A 16019-nucleotide genomic window follows, 5' to 3' on the forward strand; every position below is an offset into this window, starting at 1 on the left:
GGCATCATATCAGCTTTCAAAAGTTCATTTTGGCTTATTTCAGATTTGGGAGTTTTGGATTAGGGATGCTCAACCTGTGTTAAAATGAAATACTTTTGTCCATGTAAAGCAGAGTTCTTGCTGGGAGTGATTTTGCCCATAAGTGTACACGTACAATGTCTGGGGCCATTTTTGGTTGTCACATCTTGGAAGAGGGTGAGTGTCGCTCCCCGTCTTCGTGGAGGAATGACACAGGACCCTGCGCTGTTCTTTTCATCTGCTCAGCCCTCCCCGGGTTTGCTGCTGGTTCTTCCCGGGTTGGCTGCCGTCCCTTCCACCTCCGTGGAAGGGCGGTTCCCCCTGCCACATTCCCCACTTCTGCGGGGGAGCGGCACACCTCCGGCCGGCTCTCTCGGGGGCTGCACAGGTGTTCCTTCAGATAGATGTTCCCCTTAGATGTTCCTCGTGCATGCCGTCTCTCTCCTCCTTTATAGTCCTCTTCCACCAATCCCAACTCTGCTACCCACACGCCGAGTACGCTGCTCTCCTCCAATCAGGAGCAGGTCCTACAGTTTATTGGTTGAACTGGAGGCAGCTGTGTAGAAGCTGTTTCTCCCTTCTCAGCGCCATATTGTGGGAGAGCAGATGCATAGAATAAGTCTTAATTCCAGTAACTTAGTCTAGTCCGAGTTGCTCCCAGTTGCTCCCCACAGGTGAGTTAATGCCATCTAGTGGATATTGTCAGAGAATATTCCTAACATCCTACAGTGCAAATGTCCCAAAATAACAATAATGCTAAGCTTGAGAAGCCATGACATAAAGACACTATTTAACAATAAAAAGATAAAATTTTTGCTGGTATAAAACATTTTTAACATGTATAGTCCAAAAGGGAGCACACACAAATGAAAATTCATTAACCAGAAGTTTTTAATGTATTGCAACTAGATAAACAACCAAGTGGGAAAATATTTAAGCAACATGAATGAGCATTTCATTGAAAAGGGAACACACAGAATCAAAAAATGTTCATTTACACCTTTAGTCAGAGAAATGCAAAACAAGACCAAACTGGGATATGATCAATATCCTACAAATCAGAAGACATTGATAAATAAAATAATATGAACAGGAACAACTATGGAATGATAGAAACATTTATATACTGCTTATCTCTAAAGTGAAACAGACAAAAATATCAATGAAAAGGGATTGCAGAATGTTAGATTTTAGAAACAACAGCATATGGAATGTAACTGGGATCATAATGGAAAGGAGACTACCAACTCAAGAAAGAGATTTTGCTAGAAATCCCAAAAACCCTTCCGTGTGCTCTGTTCCAGCTATAAATTCCTCAATCTCCACAAAAGTAATAATATTGTAAATTTTAATGATTACTTCTCTTGCTTTCTTAAAAAATAGTTTCATCATCTATCAGCTATTTTTTTTTTTTATTTTTGACAGGCAGAGTGGACAGTGAGAGAGAGAGACAGAGAGAAAGGTCTTCCTTTGCCGTTGGTTCAACATCCAATGGCCGCCGCGGCCGGAGCGCTGCGGCCGGCGCACCGCGCTGATCCGATGGCAGGAGCCAGGAGCCAGGTACTTTTCCTGGTCTCCCATGGGGTGCAGGGCCCAAGCACCTGGGCCATCCTCCACTGCACTCCCTGGCCACAGCAGAGGGCTGGCCTGGAAGAGGGGCAACCGGGACAGAATCTGGCGCCCCGACCGGGACTAGAACCCGGTGTTCCGGCGCCGCTAGGCGGAGGATTAGCCTAGTGAGCTGCGGCACTGGCCAGCTATTTTAATTTTAATGAGGTATAAAGTTTACACAGTTTCATTATTTTGCATATGGATGTTCAATGGTTTCAACACCATTTAGATTCTTCAATGAATCAATTTTTTCACCTCAGTAAAAATAGAATAGCTGCATTTGTGTATATCACAGATTTTGGTAGTCTTTAACTTCTGTTTCTGCAATCCATTTCATGATATCTACTCTGCTCTGCTAATCTACATAATTATCTCTTTACCAATTCCATACTATCTTGATTACTGAAGTTTTATAGTAAGTCTTAAAATTGAGGGAAGTAATTTCCCCAATTTTATTTGTCTCTACCACACTCATTTTGGTTATTTTACCACTTTGGGCCTCCAAATAAATTTTGGAATCCACTTGTTTATACTTGTAAAATTCTCCTTATACTTTGGTTGGAGTAGCAATAAACCTGTAAATCAAACTGGAGACAACTGACATTTTACTATGCTGTGTTCTGATCCATGAACACAATCTCTAAAAATATTTATACAGTTTTTTCCTTTCTTTTTTTTAATCAGGATTTCATAATTTTAAGCAAACAAATTCTGTATAATTTTCAGATTCATTCTAAAGTATTTCAATTTTGGGAGAGCTATTAGATTCTGCCTTCCATACTTCTACTGTGTTTAATTTGTTCTCTTCTTGTTCCTGTGCCTTTTTAATTCAAATATCTATTCACTGGAAAGAGTTACAAATAGGGAAGGAGAGACAGACACAGAGAAGCAGAGATCTTCCATCTACTGGTTTACTCCTCAAATGGCTGCAACAATCAGGGTTGGGCCAAGCTGAAGCTAGGAACAAGGAACTCCATCCTGCTCTCCCACATGAGTGGCAGGGGCCCAAGTACTTGGGCAATACTCTGTTGCTTTCCTAGGCACATTAGCAGGGAGCTGAATAGGAAGTAGAGCATCCTGAATGGGAAACAGTGTCTCAGGCAGATCTTAACTGACCGTGGGACAATGCCTTTTCCACTCAAATGCATTCTTCAGTTGTTCTTCCTATAAAGGTCTATGAATGTAAACTACGTTATGTCTGAATGTCTTTATTCTACCTACACATTAAAATACAATTAACCCAGTTCTATAAATCTAAAATGAATACTATTTTCACTCAAAATCTTGAAAATACTGTCTTCATGCATCTAATGCTGTTGAGAAGTTTGATACCAGTGTGATGGCATTCCTTTGAAAGTAGTTAATTTTTTTCTTCTGGTCTGTGTTAAGATTGTTCATTTTTAATGTTCTCTAGTTCCACCATAATGAATATGGCTGTAAATTTAATTTCTTTTATCTTCCTTCATATTAAGAATTCATTTTCATTTCAGAAGCTCATATTTTTCTTCATTTTTGGAATATTTTCACAATGCAAAGATACTCCACCATTTATTTTCTCCATCTTTTACTCAGTTTTCATTTCCTACAACTATAAGTAGATTAACATGGAAGTCTCTTAATCTATCCTACTTTTAATTTAATTTGTTTAAATCTCATCTTGCACTGTACAGTGTACTTTAGATTTGTCACCTATTATACTTTTAAAGCACCATTTTCATTTTTGTATAACTGATTTACTTTCATATTCAGTCTTTCTTGCTTCCTATATTTCCATTTTATTTAATTATTTCCTGATCCTTTTTAATGACAGCATAACTTCCTCTTACTAGTATTTAGTATTATCAATATAATTTTATTGGCTTTAGTAAGATCTTCTAGTTAAATCATCACCTAGATCAAACTCCTTTTTTATAAGTGATTTTGTTAACATCCTTCTTAGCATAAAATCTCTTCATACATTTTGGGTTCTGGTTTATAGGAATGCTTTAGTTCTTATCACCCCCTCCCCTTTAACTTTGCTTAAATGATTTTAACCTCTCCCATCTCTCTCCCTTTCAATGCAAATTTATCTCCCATCTTGTGTTTGGTGTAGGGGCTGGCTTCATTCCATTCTCTGGGTTCTCAATCTGGAGGAACAAGAGTACTTCAAGAAGTTCACAGAAAATGCATATTATGGAAATACTATGGATGGATTTCAAAAAATTTTGTACCAAAATGAAAGCATCTTTTAACTCTATAATCCATGAAAATTTTGAAATATCTAATATGACTTAAAATAACAGTCTAGAATTATTTCCTTCAGAGATATGATATCTTCAACTATGAAACTAGAAAAAGGCTTGGCTCAAGCCTATTACTATTTTTAAGAATAAGTCCACCAGTTTCCATTGTCAACTCTCAAAACAGAATCCTATGCAGAACTATGAAACTGGGTACCACTCCTGGGAATACCTCCAAAGGAAATGAAAGCAGCATATCAAAGAGTTACCTAACTCCCATGTTTATAGCAGCTCAATTCAGAGCAGCTAAGACAGGCAACCAACCTAGATGTCTACCAACTGATGACTGGATAAAGAAAACATGGTATATATACACAGTGAAACATTACTCAGCCATAAAAATGAATGAAATCCTGACATTTGCAACAAAACAGATGCAACTGGAGATCATTATACTAAATGAAATAAGTCAGACCCAAAAAGAAAAATGTCAAGTTTTCTCTTATTTGTGGTACTTAAATATGTAGATACTGCAGTTTTAAAAATCTGTGATTATTTTAAAAGTTATTGTACTTCAGGTCCGGTGCTGTGGTGTAGCAGGTAAAGCTGCCACCTGCAGTCCTGGCATCCCCTACGGGCGCTGGTTCGAGACCTGGCTGCTCCACTTCTGATCCAGCTCTCTGCTATGGCCTGGGAAAGCAGTAGACGATAGCCCAAGTCCTTGGGCCCCTGCACCCATGTGGGAGACCCAGCAGAAGCTCCTGGCTCCAGGTTTCAGATCAGCGCAGTTCCGGCCGTTGCAGCCAAATGGGGCGTGAACTAGCAGATGGAAGACTTCTCTCTCTCCCTCCCTCCCTCTCTCTCTCTCTCTCTCTCTCTCTGCCTCTCTTTTTCTCTCTGTGTAACTCTTTTTTTGTAAAAAATAAATAAATCTTTAAAAAAATTTATTGTACTTAAGTGAACAGACATCTTTCCATTTATAACCCTTGTCTGTGTTCCTACTGAACTATTGTTTTTTTTAGTTGTTGAACACAAATGTCTTAGTGTAGCAATAAGCCTTTGACTATAATGTAAATTATAGGGGGAGAGAGAGGGAGAGAGAGAGAAAGAGAGAGAGGAAAGAGGAAGAGGAGAGAGGAAGGGAAATATTTATGATTGTATTCATGAGCCATACTGAATCTGTTCTCTTTGTATTAATATCACATTAACATGAGAGTTGATTTTAAGAAGAACAGCTTTGAGAATTTCATCTAAAATAAACTGGTATCTTAGGGAAATGGTGAGAAAAGGGAGGGTTTCAATTTTTGTTTCACAAATAAGACCAGGTGGAAGCACCTGGCTCCTGGCTTCAGATTAGCGCAGCCCCAGCCATTTTGGCCATTTGGAGAGTGAACCAACGGAAGGAAGACCTTTCTCTCTTTCTCTCTCTCTCACTGTCTGTAACGCTACCTGTCAAATAAATAAAGTAAAAAAAAAAAAAAACGAGAGAATATACACAATCATTGGTTTCAAGTACAGTTAAACTGACCAGGCCTCTGTTTCAAGTGGCACAACTGTAATCGATTTTGTACTGAAGAAGCTAAATTCTGGCACTGTCCTTCACTAACCTGTAAGATCACAGGCTTAGGATTTCACAATTCTTTTTCTTTTTATTCAGAAAAGAATGTCTAATACTGGAGATCAAGTCTCATTTTAGTTTTCCCCTTTGACAATGGATTGATTTTTGCTGCTTTTGGATCAGAGAACAATCCTTTCATGTACTGACCTGAAGGCTCTTCAGTATTTCATTCACAACCAATTTTTATGCCTAGATGACTTGGCAAAATAGTTTTTAAAAATTTAACTTTTAGTAATTTTGAGAAATCACATCCAACATGTATTATCACCTATAGAAGATATAACATTTGGATTTCCCTGTGGAATAATCATAGGAGGCGGGAATAATTACTTGTCCCTAAATTTGACTCACTCAATAGAGATGCGTATTTTAAAACTTGTATTAAAATATAAAATTGCACTATATAAATATATATAATTATATGTCAATTAAAATATTTTTAAATTTCTTTAGTTATGGAAGTTAATTAATTAAATAAATCAAAGACAGTATTACCTCAATGCCTCCTTCACTGTGGATTAAAAGTCAAGATTTTTTTTATTGGCTTAACTGTTTTCCAACAAAGGCACTATGATAATCAAAAAAATTCTATCTTCTTAGAGAAAATTCCCTCATTGTTACTTTAATCAATCCAAAGCTTGCAAGTTATACATACGGGAAAATTGCTTCTTTAATGTTTCCACAAATCTGTTTCCCAGTCATTATGATGGTCAACTGAGTCGTCAGTTCGATTAGACAGCCTCCAGGATCACACTATTAGAAAGGGAAAGGGAAAAGGTGAGAAAAAAAGAAGATAAAGAAGAAAAAAATGCAATTTTACAACAACCAAAAGAAATTCTAATCCAAATGATTAGAATCTGAAGATTTTGGTTAGAAGGGACGTTAAGGGGATTACAGAGATATTTACTCCAGAAGTTCTAAGAATGATCATAAACTGGTGCCAGAATAGCTACATTAGATTCATTTATGGACTGTGGGACAAACACATATTTCTAGCTTTCTTATAAGACTCTTAGTCTTTACATCTGTGTTAGGATTAGGAGTTGGCATGTTCTCCATTTGATTTGTATGTACAACCACATTTGGAAACCACTGATCCAGTCTAACTCCTTAGCTCACAGTGGAGCCTATTTTCCATAGAGTAATTGTTCATTCTCTACAGGAGTTCCTTTCAGAAATAAGGAAATTACTTATTTCACAATTCATAGCTTACCACCAAATCATAGGTACAACTTAACTTCTTTACCAAAAGGAACTGGAAACTTTATCAGATGGCAGCCTTTGTCTGTGGACAGTGTCTAGACTTTTCTTGCAACTGGGTAACACATCTGAGTTTAGCGCTAACCACCCAGAAAATATTCAGTTAATACTGAGTTATTACTATCACATATCTCACCTCTTAACAGAATTCTTACCTCTTCACTTCTCCAAGTTTTAAACAAATATGTGTATTGTCCAGGATAACCCACAAACTTCCCTTTAAAGAAAGCCACGTAGAAGCAGGATGAGTAATAATTTACAAACTGAAACAGGAACATTTTCAAGGTCAGACTGCTCTCGTACTCCTGGTAAGTTCGAGGAATCTCTGTTAAATCAAAAACACCAAGGTGTAATGCAATATCCTGTTTTTCTTAAACTCGAAAAAGATATCATTTTACTTATTTTTAAAATTTTATTTGTGAGTCAGAGAGACAGAGAAGGCTCTCATCCGCTGGTTCACTCTGCAAATGCCTGCAAATGCAGTGGCTATACTAGGCTGAACCCAGGAGTTGGGAACTCAATCCAGGACTCCCACATGGGTGGCAGGAACCCAACTATGTGAACCATCACATGTTGCCTTCTGGGGTATGTATTAACAGGAAGCTGGAATCAGGAGCAGAACCAGGACTTAATCCAAGGCACTCTAATATGAGATGTGGGCATCTCAACTAGTGTCTTAACCACTAGGCCAAACACCCATCCCTTGTGTGTTTTGTTAATTTATGCTTTTTTTTTTTTTTTTTTTGAATTTCTACTTCATAGGACAAAGAAAACACCTAGCCATATTATTCTGAAAATCTGCAGAAATCCTCATCACTCTGGTCTTGGCAGATCACTATTAAGTTTCTAAGGATTTGTGCTTTTTATTATGACAACTGTATTAATCTAACCACTGGAAGGACCTAGAAAACAGTCAATATCACATTGAGAGTGGGTAGTATACTTGTCAGAGAGTCACACAGTCAGATGTAGAATTCAAATCTATTTAAGACAGAATCTATTTAAGACATACAAAACATTGCATGTCAGTGCTCTCTTAATTGTTCTCAATCGGGCTTAAAAAATTAAGTTCATATCAAGGGCAGCAATGATTTCTGAGTTGTGTTTTCCTCTCATGAATTAAATGGCCATTTCAATTTTCAAAGCAGTGTGATGCTAAATGGTGGCAGAATTATGTCACATTTTCCCTCTCCTCTATTTAAAATGCATGGTCATTATTCATTATTTGATGAATTCTAAAGGTAAGAAAATATTGAATTCTCTTCACACCGCACTGGATTATCATAAAGCCCAAAAGAGTAAGGGAATGTGTTTTTCCGAGCTTACTATCTCCCAGCAGTATGAGCTGTGCAGCCAAATCATGGCATTTTCAGAAATACCAAACTAGTGACACACATTATTCCAGAGCCACAGAGAATTACTTCATTTCAGGGAAGTTCAGAAGCAAGCCTTCAGTCTCTAATGTGAACTTAAGTGATTTTCCTCATTGAATAAAGCTCTGACTTAGCACTCTGAGGTGCTTTCAAAAGCAGTTTATCTGCTATGACTTTCTTGCTGCTGTCAGCAGAGAAAAGACGTAAAACTAACAGAGAAGGGCTCCACATTTGAAAAATAGTATAGAACGGAGAGTTGAGTAAGGAACATGCCCTTTTTGCTTACTGTTGGCCATCATGTCAGTGCAGTGTTACAGGAGGAACATGGGCTCCTAGACAGGGCACTTAGAGAAGAGACTGTACCTTAAGCTAAAATTTCCCATCCTTTGTCTAACTTGTCTGTGGCGAGACCAGAAGCACTTATGCTCTGTGCTGTTCTCCCTGGTTGAACCTTTCAATTCATCTATGACCCCCTTCACCTTCCCTCATGACTTTAACAGAAATTTTAATACTATCATGAGAAAATCGCCCAGGTGCTAAGAAACAGCAACTTAAAAAATGAAATCACTATATTTTCAGTTTAGTTAGGAAGACTTCATTGTTCTATTTTCCTCATAATCAAGTCTGAAATCAATTACCTTTCAAGAACTATAAACATGAAGTAAAAATTACCTGCATCTTGAGAAAACTGAAGGTTATATTCAGGATTCATACCAATCCATCAGTGGAAGATAAGACAAGAATACTCAAAAAGGTCTACAGAGTCATAATTATTTTTTTTTTCTTTTTTGGTTTTCCTTCCTGCTTCCATTATAAGGGGCCCTTGTGTGACTGTTAGAAGACTCTGAAGTACCAGTCTGTAGGTCTACCCATAGAGGAAAAACTGCCTTAAAATTTGCCTACAGAAAATTAACTCCCTGGGAGATGATCCAAAATGACAATATAGCATGATTAGGAACCCTTTTTTCAGGGTCACATTAATGATTTGGCTAGCTTACCCATTTTTGTAATCCAGGCAGATATCTTTTCATAAAAGAAATTCAAGATCAAGATGACAATAAAGTTCAAGCATGATCCTGTGAGTGCTGTGGTTAACTGGGGAGTAAGAAAACTTCTGACAGGCTGTAAGGATGCTTCACTTTGAATAAAACTAGCAAATGTAGCAAAGACTGACAGGCGGTACACAATTACAGCTACCATACAGGCGACGACAAGAGTCATCTGGGGAAGGGAAACAAAGAATTGGTCACCATGGTCTCTGCATCTGTGTGATGTGTGTAATGAAATATATATGAAACACCTATTATTTTCTTCATCTCATTGTATTAAGTTTATCAGCCTTCATAGGCAAAGCAAATCAAGTCATTCTCTCTTACCATAGATGACACAAAATGAACACTAGCAAGATAAAAGGGTTAATAGAACAAGGCATATGGGGGCAGCTATTTAAGTTTAAAACAGTAAAGTCCTCTAGGCCCAGCCTCTACAAGAGATGGGCAAAACATTGGGCATCCCTGTCCTTATATGGATGGCTCTTAAGTTAAAAACTGTTTTTTTATTTTTAAAAGTTATAAAGAAAAATTTGACAACTATGTGCCAGAAAATATTTATGGTACAAAGACTAAAATATGCCTCACCCCCTTACAGAAAAGTTTACTAGTCCATGCTCTAGGTTATAATTAAACAGCTAGAATGAATATTACTTACTTTTCAAAGAAAAATATATTTAAAGATTGTATTTCATTTCTCCTCAGATTGTTCCTGTTAGTCCTTTGATATGCATGGTAGCTTAAATATTTATATAGATTCTATATTAATTTTGCATACTTCCCATATGACAAAAGCACAAAATGGCTTTATATCAATTATTGGAAGCTTTTATTCTAAAAGTTGAGGAATTGAGATGAACTGATTAAGAACTAGAAATGAAAAAGCAGAATATTCTTCCTGGTACCATATTTCAGAATGTCTTTCAAAAAGTATTCCAAACTGATTACTACTTCTCTTTTTATTCTATCACATCTGTTCAACAGTTGCTAAGTAATCTAAGAAAATACATTTCTACTACGTCTACTAAGATTAAAAATTAATAGTTTTAATAAGAATTGTTAAAGATAAAAATATGGATAAAACTGTATTGGTGAGGACAAACTACAGTCCACATAATTAATTATTTATACTTCTCTGTGCTAATACCTCAGAGAATAACAACACCCCTCTTTTCCTAAAGTTAAAAGCCAAGTGTTAGGAGTGCACAAAGTTGGAAAAGGTATGTGTGTGAGGGGCAGGTTATAGACTACAGTGAAGGAGAAATCTAATAGCTAAATGACTCACTCTCTCAAAAAAGCATATACTAATTAAATTATTCAAGTAGCAAAACAAACACTTTTTGCATAGTTAATTGAGAATGAAATTCAATTTTATGAATTGATTATTCATTTTGGGCAGACTTTTTAAGTGGAGATAAAAATAAATTAATGATTTTTCTAAGACTAACCAGAGACTGCAATCAAAGTTAGTTTGTTGTTCTGTTTTAATCATGTTATCAATTAATGAAATGTTGGGAGCAATTCTCTTCCTCCAGGTCTGTCCTCAAAGTTCAATTATAGAAAGTCTATGTAAATTACAGTTTATTTTATATAAGAAATTTAATCAAGATGAAAAACCAGGAAGGGGCAGGAGAGGAAATAACTTAAGAGTTATTGTATGTATCTTTATGCTATTGCAAAAATTAAAAGAAAAGAACGAGGAAGGAAGGAGGGAAGAATCATTTTATTCTTAGAATTGTACCTATGAACTATATGAAATTTGTTCTTTTTATAGTAATAAAAAATAAAAAATGAGTGCTTGCAGGCCAAACTGTTGAGATACTTCTATAGAATAGCTTGTTAAGGAGATTATAACAGTGTTCAAAGAAATGCTCACCCATAACGTCACTGTGGCTCCCGATAAAACATACCATGGTATACGATTCCATAGAGGCATATGAGGTTCCATCTCCTGTAAAAGTGAAAAAAATCAGAAAAAACTTCAACACCTGCCATCAAAGTTGGGGCTCCAGGTAGCAGTCGAAATCATACAGCTCAGCAAAGTAGAGCCTACAGTCATGCAATGGTTGCTACAAGTAGGAACCTTCAGGTCTCCCAGATGAGATGTCTTACACATGACAAGAGACATAATGGACAGGCTATTTCTTGAGTGTTGAATTAGAGTGATTTTCTGGGCTACAAAGATAAGAAACAAAGTCGAAACCTGAGGTTTGCTGCTTAAATGGGAATTATCTGATCATGTTACAATATTATTCTAATTGAATTCAAATGAATAGCATTGCTCTGGAATTGTTTCTCTGTCTTTCTGCCTTTCAAATAAAATGAAGATAATAAAGAAATAAATTTACAGTGAATGACTAAGTTGTGGAAAGAATTTTGAGTGTTATACCAAGATTAGTGTCCTTAACAGAGTAGGGAATTCTACTAAATGGACAGTGTTCGAGACATACTGTATTCTTTCAATAACAGCAGGTAACACAATGATGATAGAATATGGAAAACTTGGAACCCCAAGATTGTATACTCAAGATGCTAGTCTTTAAAGACAAAGTACTTTCCATTTGCATGTGGTAAATTGCCGTGCCAAGAAGTCAAATAACTCAGGCAAAAACATATGGGCAGTTTGTCAGATAAGGATTCTGAAATCCAGACTTTACCTGCCACCCCCAGATGCTAATGAAATGACTTACCAGCCATAATAAGTTGTAAAAGACTACATGAAGAAAATTTGATGTAATAAAACAATCACTTATATACTACCTCAATACAACTATTTTTATTTTTGTATATTAACTCGATATCATTTCCATGTCTATGTATTTACATACAAAGCCCACTGCATACACACCAGTTTCCATTTTCCTTTTTTCTCCTTAGAATTAAAACTGCATATGCTAGAATACCTTGGCTTTGTTTCAAAATAGTGTAGTACCCAAAAGAAGTGGGGGGTTATAAAAGAAACAAGATTCCCCATGAACTACAAATGACTGAAGCTGGATGACACGTCCATTCATGGAGTTCATTATACTCTTCTATCTATTTATCTATTTATATGGTTTGTATGTTGGGAAATATTTTACAGGAAATTAAAGTATACTTTGTTATTTGAGAGGCAACCTGCAGTAGTGTCCACTGAAATAAAATGTTCCTTTCCCTGCTTCCAAATGTACCTTGGTCACTGTATTCATTTTTCTGTGTTTACACATAGCTTCAAATTCAGGTCTCAGTTGAAGCTGTTGCTGTTCCTCCTCAAAGTCCACCAAGTCCCACTGGTATTCCAATGTGGCTTGTCGCTGTTTCCAAAACTCCAAAAATAGTGTGACTATAGCAAAGAAATGTATAAAGACAAGCATAATCAAAAGATGCAGAAAAGAAGTTAATAAGAACTTTTTCCACTTCTTTCTTTAACTACTTTGGCTTCGTGAGAGTTCACGTTTTTCAGGTGGCTGTTTGTCACCGTTATATTTGATAATAAAGTGATCAACTATGAATATTGGCATGATACTGCACAATGAAACTGAAATTCATATAAAAATTCACATAAAAATTCAAGTTCAAATCTCAGTGGCCCAGGGAAGTTTATTTTTTAAGGCATATTACTCTCTGTTCATTGTGATAATTTGAAATGATATTTTAACTCAACTCTTTACTAAACAATGAGACAGTGAGAGAGAGAGAGACACAGGTCTTCCTTTTTCCGTTGGTTTACCCCCACCAAGTGGCTGCTACAGCCAGTACACTGTGCCAATCCAAAGCCAGGAGCCAGGTGCTTCCTCCTGGTCTCCCGTGCAGGTGCAGGGCCCAAGCACTTGGGCCATCCTCCACTGCCTTCCCGAGCCACAGCAGAGAGCTGGCCTGGAAGAGGAGCAACCGGGACAGAATCCAGCGCCCCAACCGGGACTAGAACCTGGTGTGCCGGCGCCGCAAGGCGGAGTATTAGCCTATTGAGCCGCGGTGCCGGCCCTCCCTTTCCTTTTTTTTTTAAAAATATACTTTATTTGTTATATAAGTTTCATATATTTCCTTTATATCATTTTAGAATGGTTCCAATATGCATGAATTTCACTTTCCACAGATTGTTAAATAACACCAGTCCCTCAACAACGTGACTTAAATTTATTACTATGGAATCGCATAAAAGTACAAACTTGGCTGTTAGTTCTTCAGTCCACAAGTTTCTATTAAGTACATATGCATCATGATGTGTTCAATCACATCATTTCTTTAAAGGTCTGTTTGTGATTGATACCACAAAATCTGCTATTAACTTCATGCACAGACCAGAAAGTGTGTATTTGTGGGGTCTCCTTATCTCCCTATGATAAATCCATGTAAGATTTTATAAACATGGATAATCAAAATATGTAACTGGGCAACAAAAATGAAAATACAATAAAGAAATTAAAAACTGATAATTCTGGGGATGGGCATTGTGGTGCAACTGATTATAGTGACGCTTGGGATGCCTGCATCCGCTATCGGAGTGTTGGTTCTCTCCAAGCTCCTCCTAATGCACCTGGGAAGGCAGAGATAATGGTCCAAGTGCTCGGTTCCCCAACACTCCTGTGGAGACCTGGATGGAGTTCCTGGCTGCTTGCTTTAGCTTGACAGCCCTGGACTGCATTCTCAGCATTCTGCTTTGTCTTGCCCTAGCCTCAATCACTGCAGGTATTTGGAGAGTCAACCAACAGATGGGAGCCCTCTATTCTGTCTGCCTCTTATTTCTGCCTCTCTAATAAGTAAATGAATATTTTTCTAAAATCATGAAAAATGTGTGTTATGAAAAAAGCTATACATGGATTTCAAAAATGTTTTTACCAAAATACTTATTTTTACATTCTATTTATTCATTAATATTTTGGAATTCCCTGCACAAATACAGTGTGGGTGCACATTTTTTCAAACTCTTGTATTTGTTGCAATCTGTGACTGTAATGTTTATTTTTCTTTCCAAGTAATATAGAAGTAGGAATTGGCAGCCTTATGATGAAGAGATGCCCATTTACCAACTTATCACAGCTGGGATTACTGATATAGTATTAGTAAGATTTCTCCATTCTCTGGTCTATCTTTGAATCTAAGTTGCTCTTCAGATCCTAACAGCCAAGCATAAATGACAGAAACATCTCTCTAATTTGGTATATTTTTACATGGATAAAACAATCCTTGCCTAGTTTTGAAATGCACATATTTGTGTTTATTACATATGCTTTTTTCCATTTTATGTGAAAGAGAGACTGACAGAAATAAAGAGGTCTTCCTTTTGCTGATTCACTCTCTAAACACCTATAACTTCTGGGGCTGGGCTAGTTTGAAGTCAGGAGCCAGGAACTGAATCTGAGTTTCTCGTGTAAGTAGCAGGGACGCAAACACTTGAATCTTCAGCTGCTATCTTTCAGGTTGTACTTAACAGGAAGCTGCTTGGAAGCAAAGTCAGGGCTTGAACCAGGTTTTCCAATATGGGATGGGTTGTCCTAAGTAATGTCTTAACTGCAATGCCAAACACTGACTCCTAGATATGCTTGTTGTAATTGGAAAGGAAAAAGCCTGTTTTATCCTGAGTTCCCAAGTGTGTGTATATATTTAAGACCCCTACTGATGAACTATCCTTAGAGAAACTTTTCTGCTCCCTGACAAAACTAACAACTGTATGGCACTCAATTTTCCACTGGAAATGAAAAAAATGAAGTAATTGGTTCAGCATTTCTAAAATTAAGGTGAACTCTATGCATGAAATTTAAACAAATAAAGCAGGAACTTGGATCTAGAAATAGTACCATATATGGGAACTCTAAAAAGCTGTTTTGTAGTCCTCAACAGTTTTTGTTGTTTTTTTTTTTTAATTAAAAAAATTTTTTTTAATTTGAAAGGCAGAGTTACAGGAGACTAGGAGGTGGGGGCAAAAGTGATGCGTGGTGGGGGGATTATCTTGCATCCACTGGGTCATCTCCCAAATGGCTGAAAAGGTCCAGGCTGGTCTTCGTCAAAGTCAGGAGCCAAGAACTCTATCTGGGTCTCCCTTGTGCGTGCAAGGGCACAAAGACTTGTGACATCCTCCACTGCTTACCCAGGTGCATTAGCAGGAGCCGGATCAGAGGCGGAGCAGCCGGGATTCAAACTGTTGCTCCACATCATGGGCAGAGGCCTAGCTCACTGCACCACAATGCCAGCCCTAATTTTTGATAATTATTTCAGCTTAAAAATCAATGACTCATTATCCTCCATTCACCACATGTTTATATTTGGTTTCTCCTGATTTCAGTACTTTCAGAGCCTCTTTTTACTGTGCCACTGGGAGAAAGTGTGAGTGTAAACATTTGATATTGCAAGTGTTATACTATCTCTTACAGAAAGGAGCAGATGTCTCGGATACACTTGTGGATCAAAGACCAAAGATCGGTCATGTGGACTCTATCAATGCACTGAACAGAAAAGACCCTGACTGCTGGTAGGGTAGATACACATCTGTCCAAGTTACATGGCAGAGCTGCATCACACATAATATGGAGAAAGCTGTTTTTAATAGACTGTGTACAATCCCAAAGGGACAAATACCACTTATTCTCCTTGATAGGTGACAACTAACTGAGCACCAAAAAGGAAACCTGTTAAAATGAAATGAACACTATGAGAAATGGTGACTCGATCAGCCCTCACCCTGACTGTTGATGAGCAACTTGATATGTTATCCCTCTTAGTATTTTTTTTGTTTGTTCTACTTAATACTTTTGGTTGAATACCGTAATCAATACACAATTCTTAAGTGCTGAAACTTAACTGAAAAGTGATCACTGTTAAATATAAGAGTGGGAATAAGAGAGGGAAGAGATGTGCAACTCGGGACATGCTCAAGCTGACTTACCTCAAACAG

At 37.2% G+C, this 16019-nt stretch overlaps 1 protein-coding gene across 23 annotated transcripts in view; it reads right to left on the minus strand.

The window, feature by feature from the left end:
• ANO5 (anoctamin 5) overlaps nt 1-16019 on the minus strand; it is a 116181-nt gene that overhangs the window by 19885 nt on the left and 80277 nt on the right. For 20 of the 23 annotated variants that reach the window (XM_089310502.1, XM_051824971.3, XM_051824968.3 and 17 more), the window contains 5 exons: nt 12319-12470; nt 11025-11099; nt 9098-9320; nt 6882-7051; nt 6122-6219 (listed from right to left, as the gene is read on the minus strand). In XM_089310502.1, coding sequence (XP_089166628.1) covers nt 6122-6219; nt 6882-7051; nt 9098-9320; nt 11025-11099; nt 12319-12470 — 718 coding nt within the window. The remainder of the gene's footprint in view (nt 1-6121; nt 6220-6881; nt 7052-9097; nt 9321-11024; nt 11100-12318; nt 12471-16019) is intronic. The other 3 variants (XM_051824965.3, XM_089310537.1, XM_089310536.1) reach the window with 1 other exon arrangement.

Source organism: Oryctolagus cuniculus, chromosome 1 (genome assembly GCF_051225735.1).
Source record: "Oryctolagus cuniculus isolate XC-2025 breed Fujian yellow rabbit chromosome 1, ASM5122573v1, whole genome shotgun sequence".
Lineage (NCBI taxonomy): Eukaryota > Metazoa > Chordata > Mammalia > Lagomorpha > Leporidae > Oryctolagus > Oryctolagus cuniculus.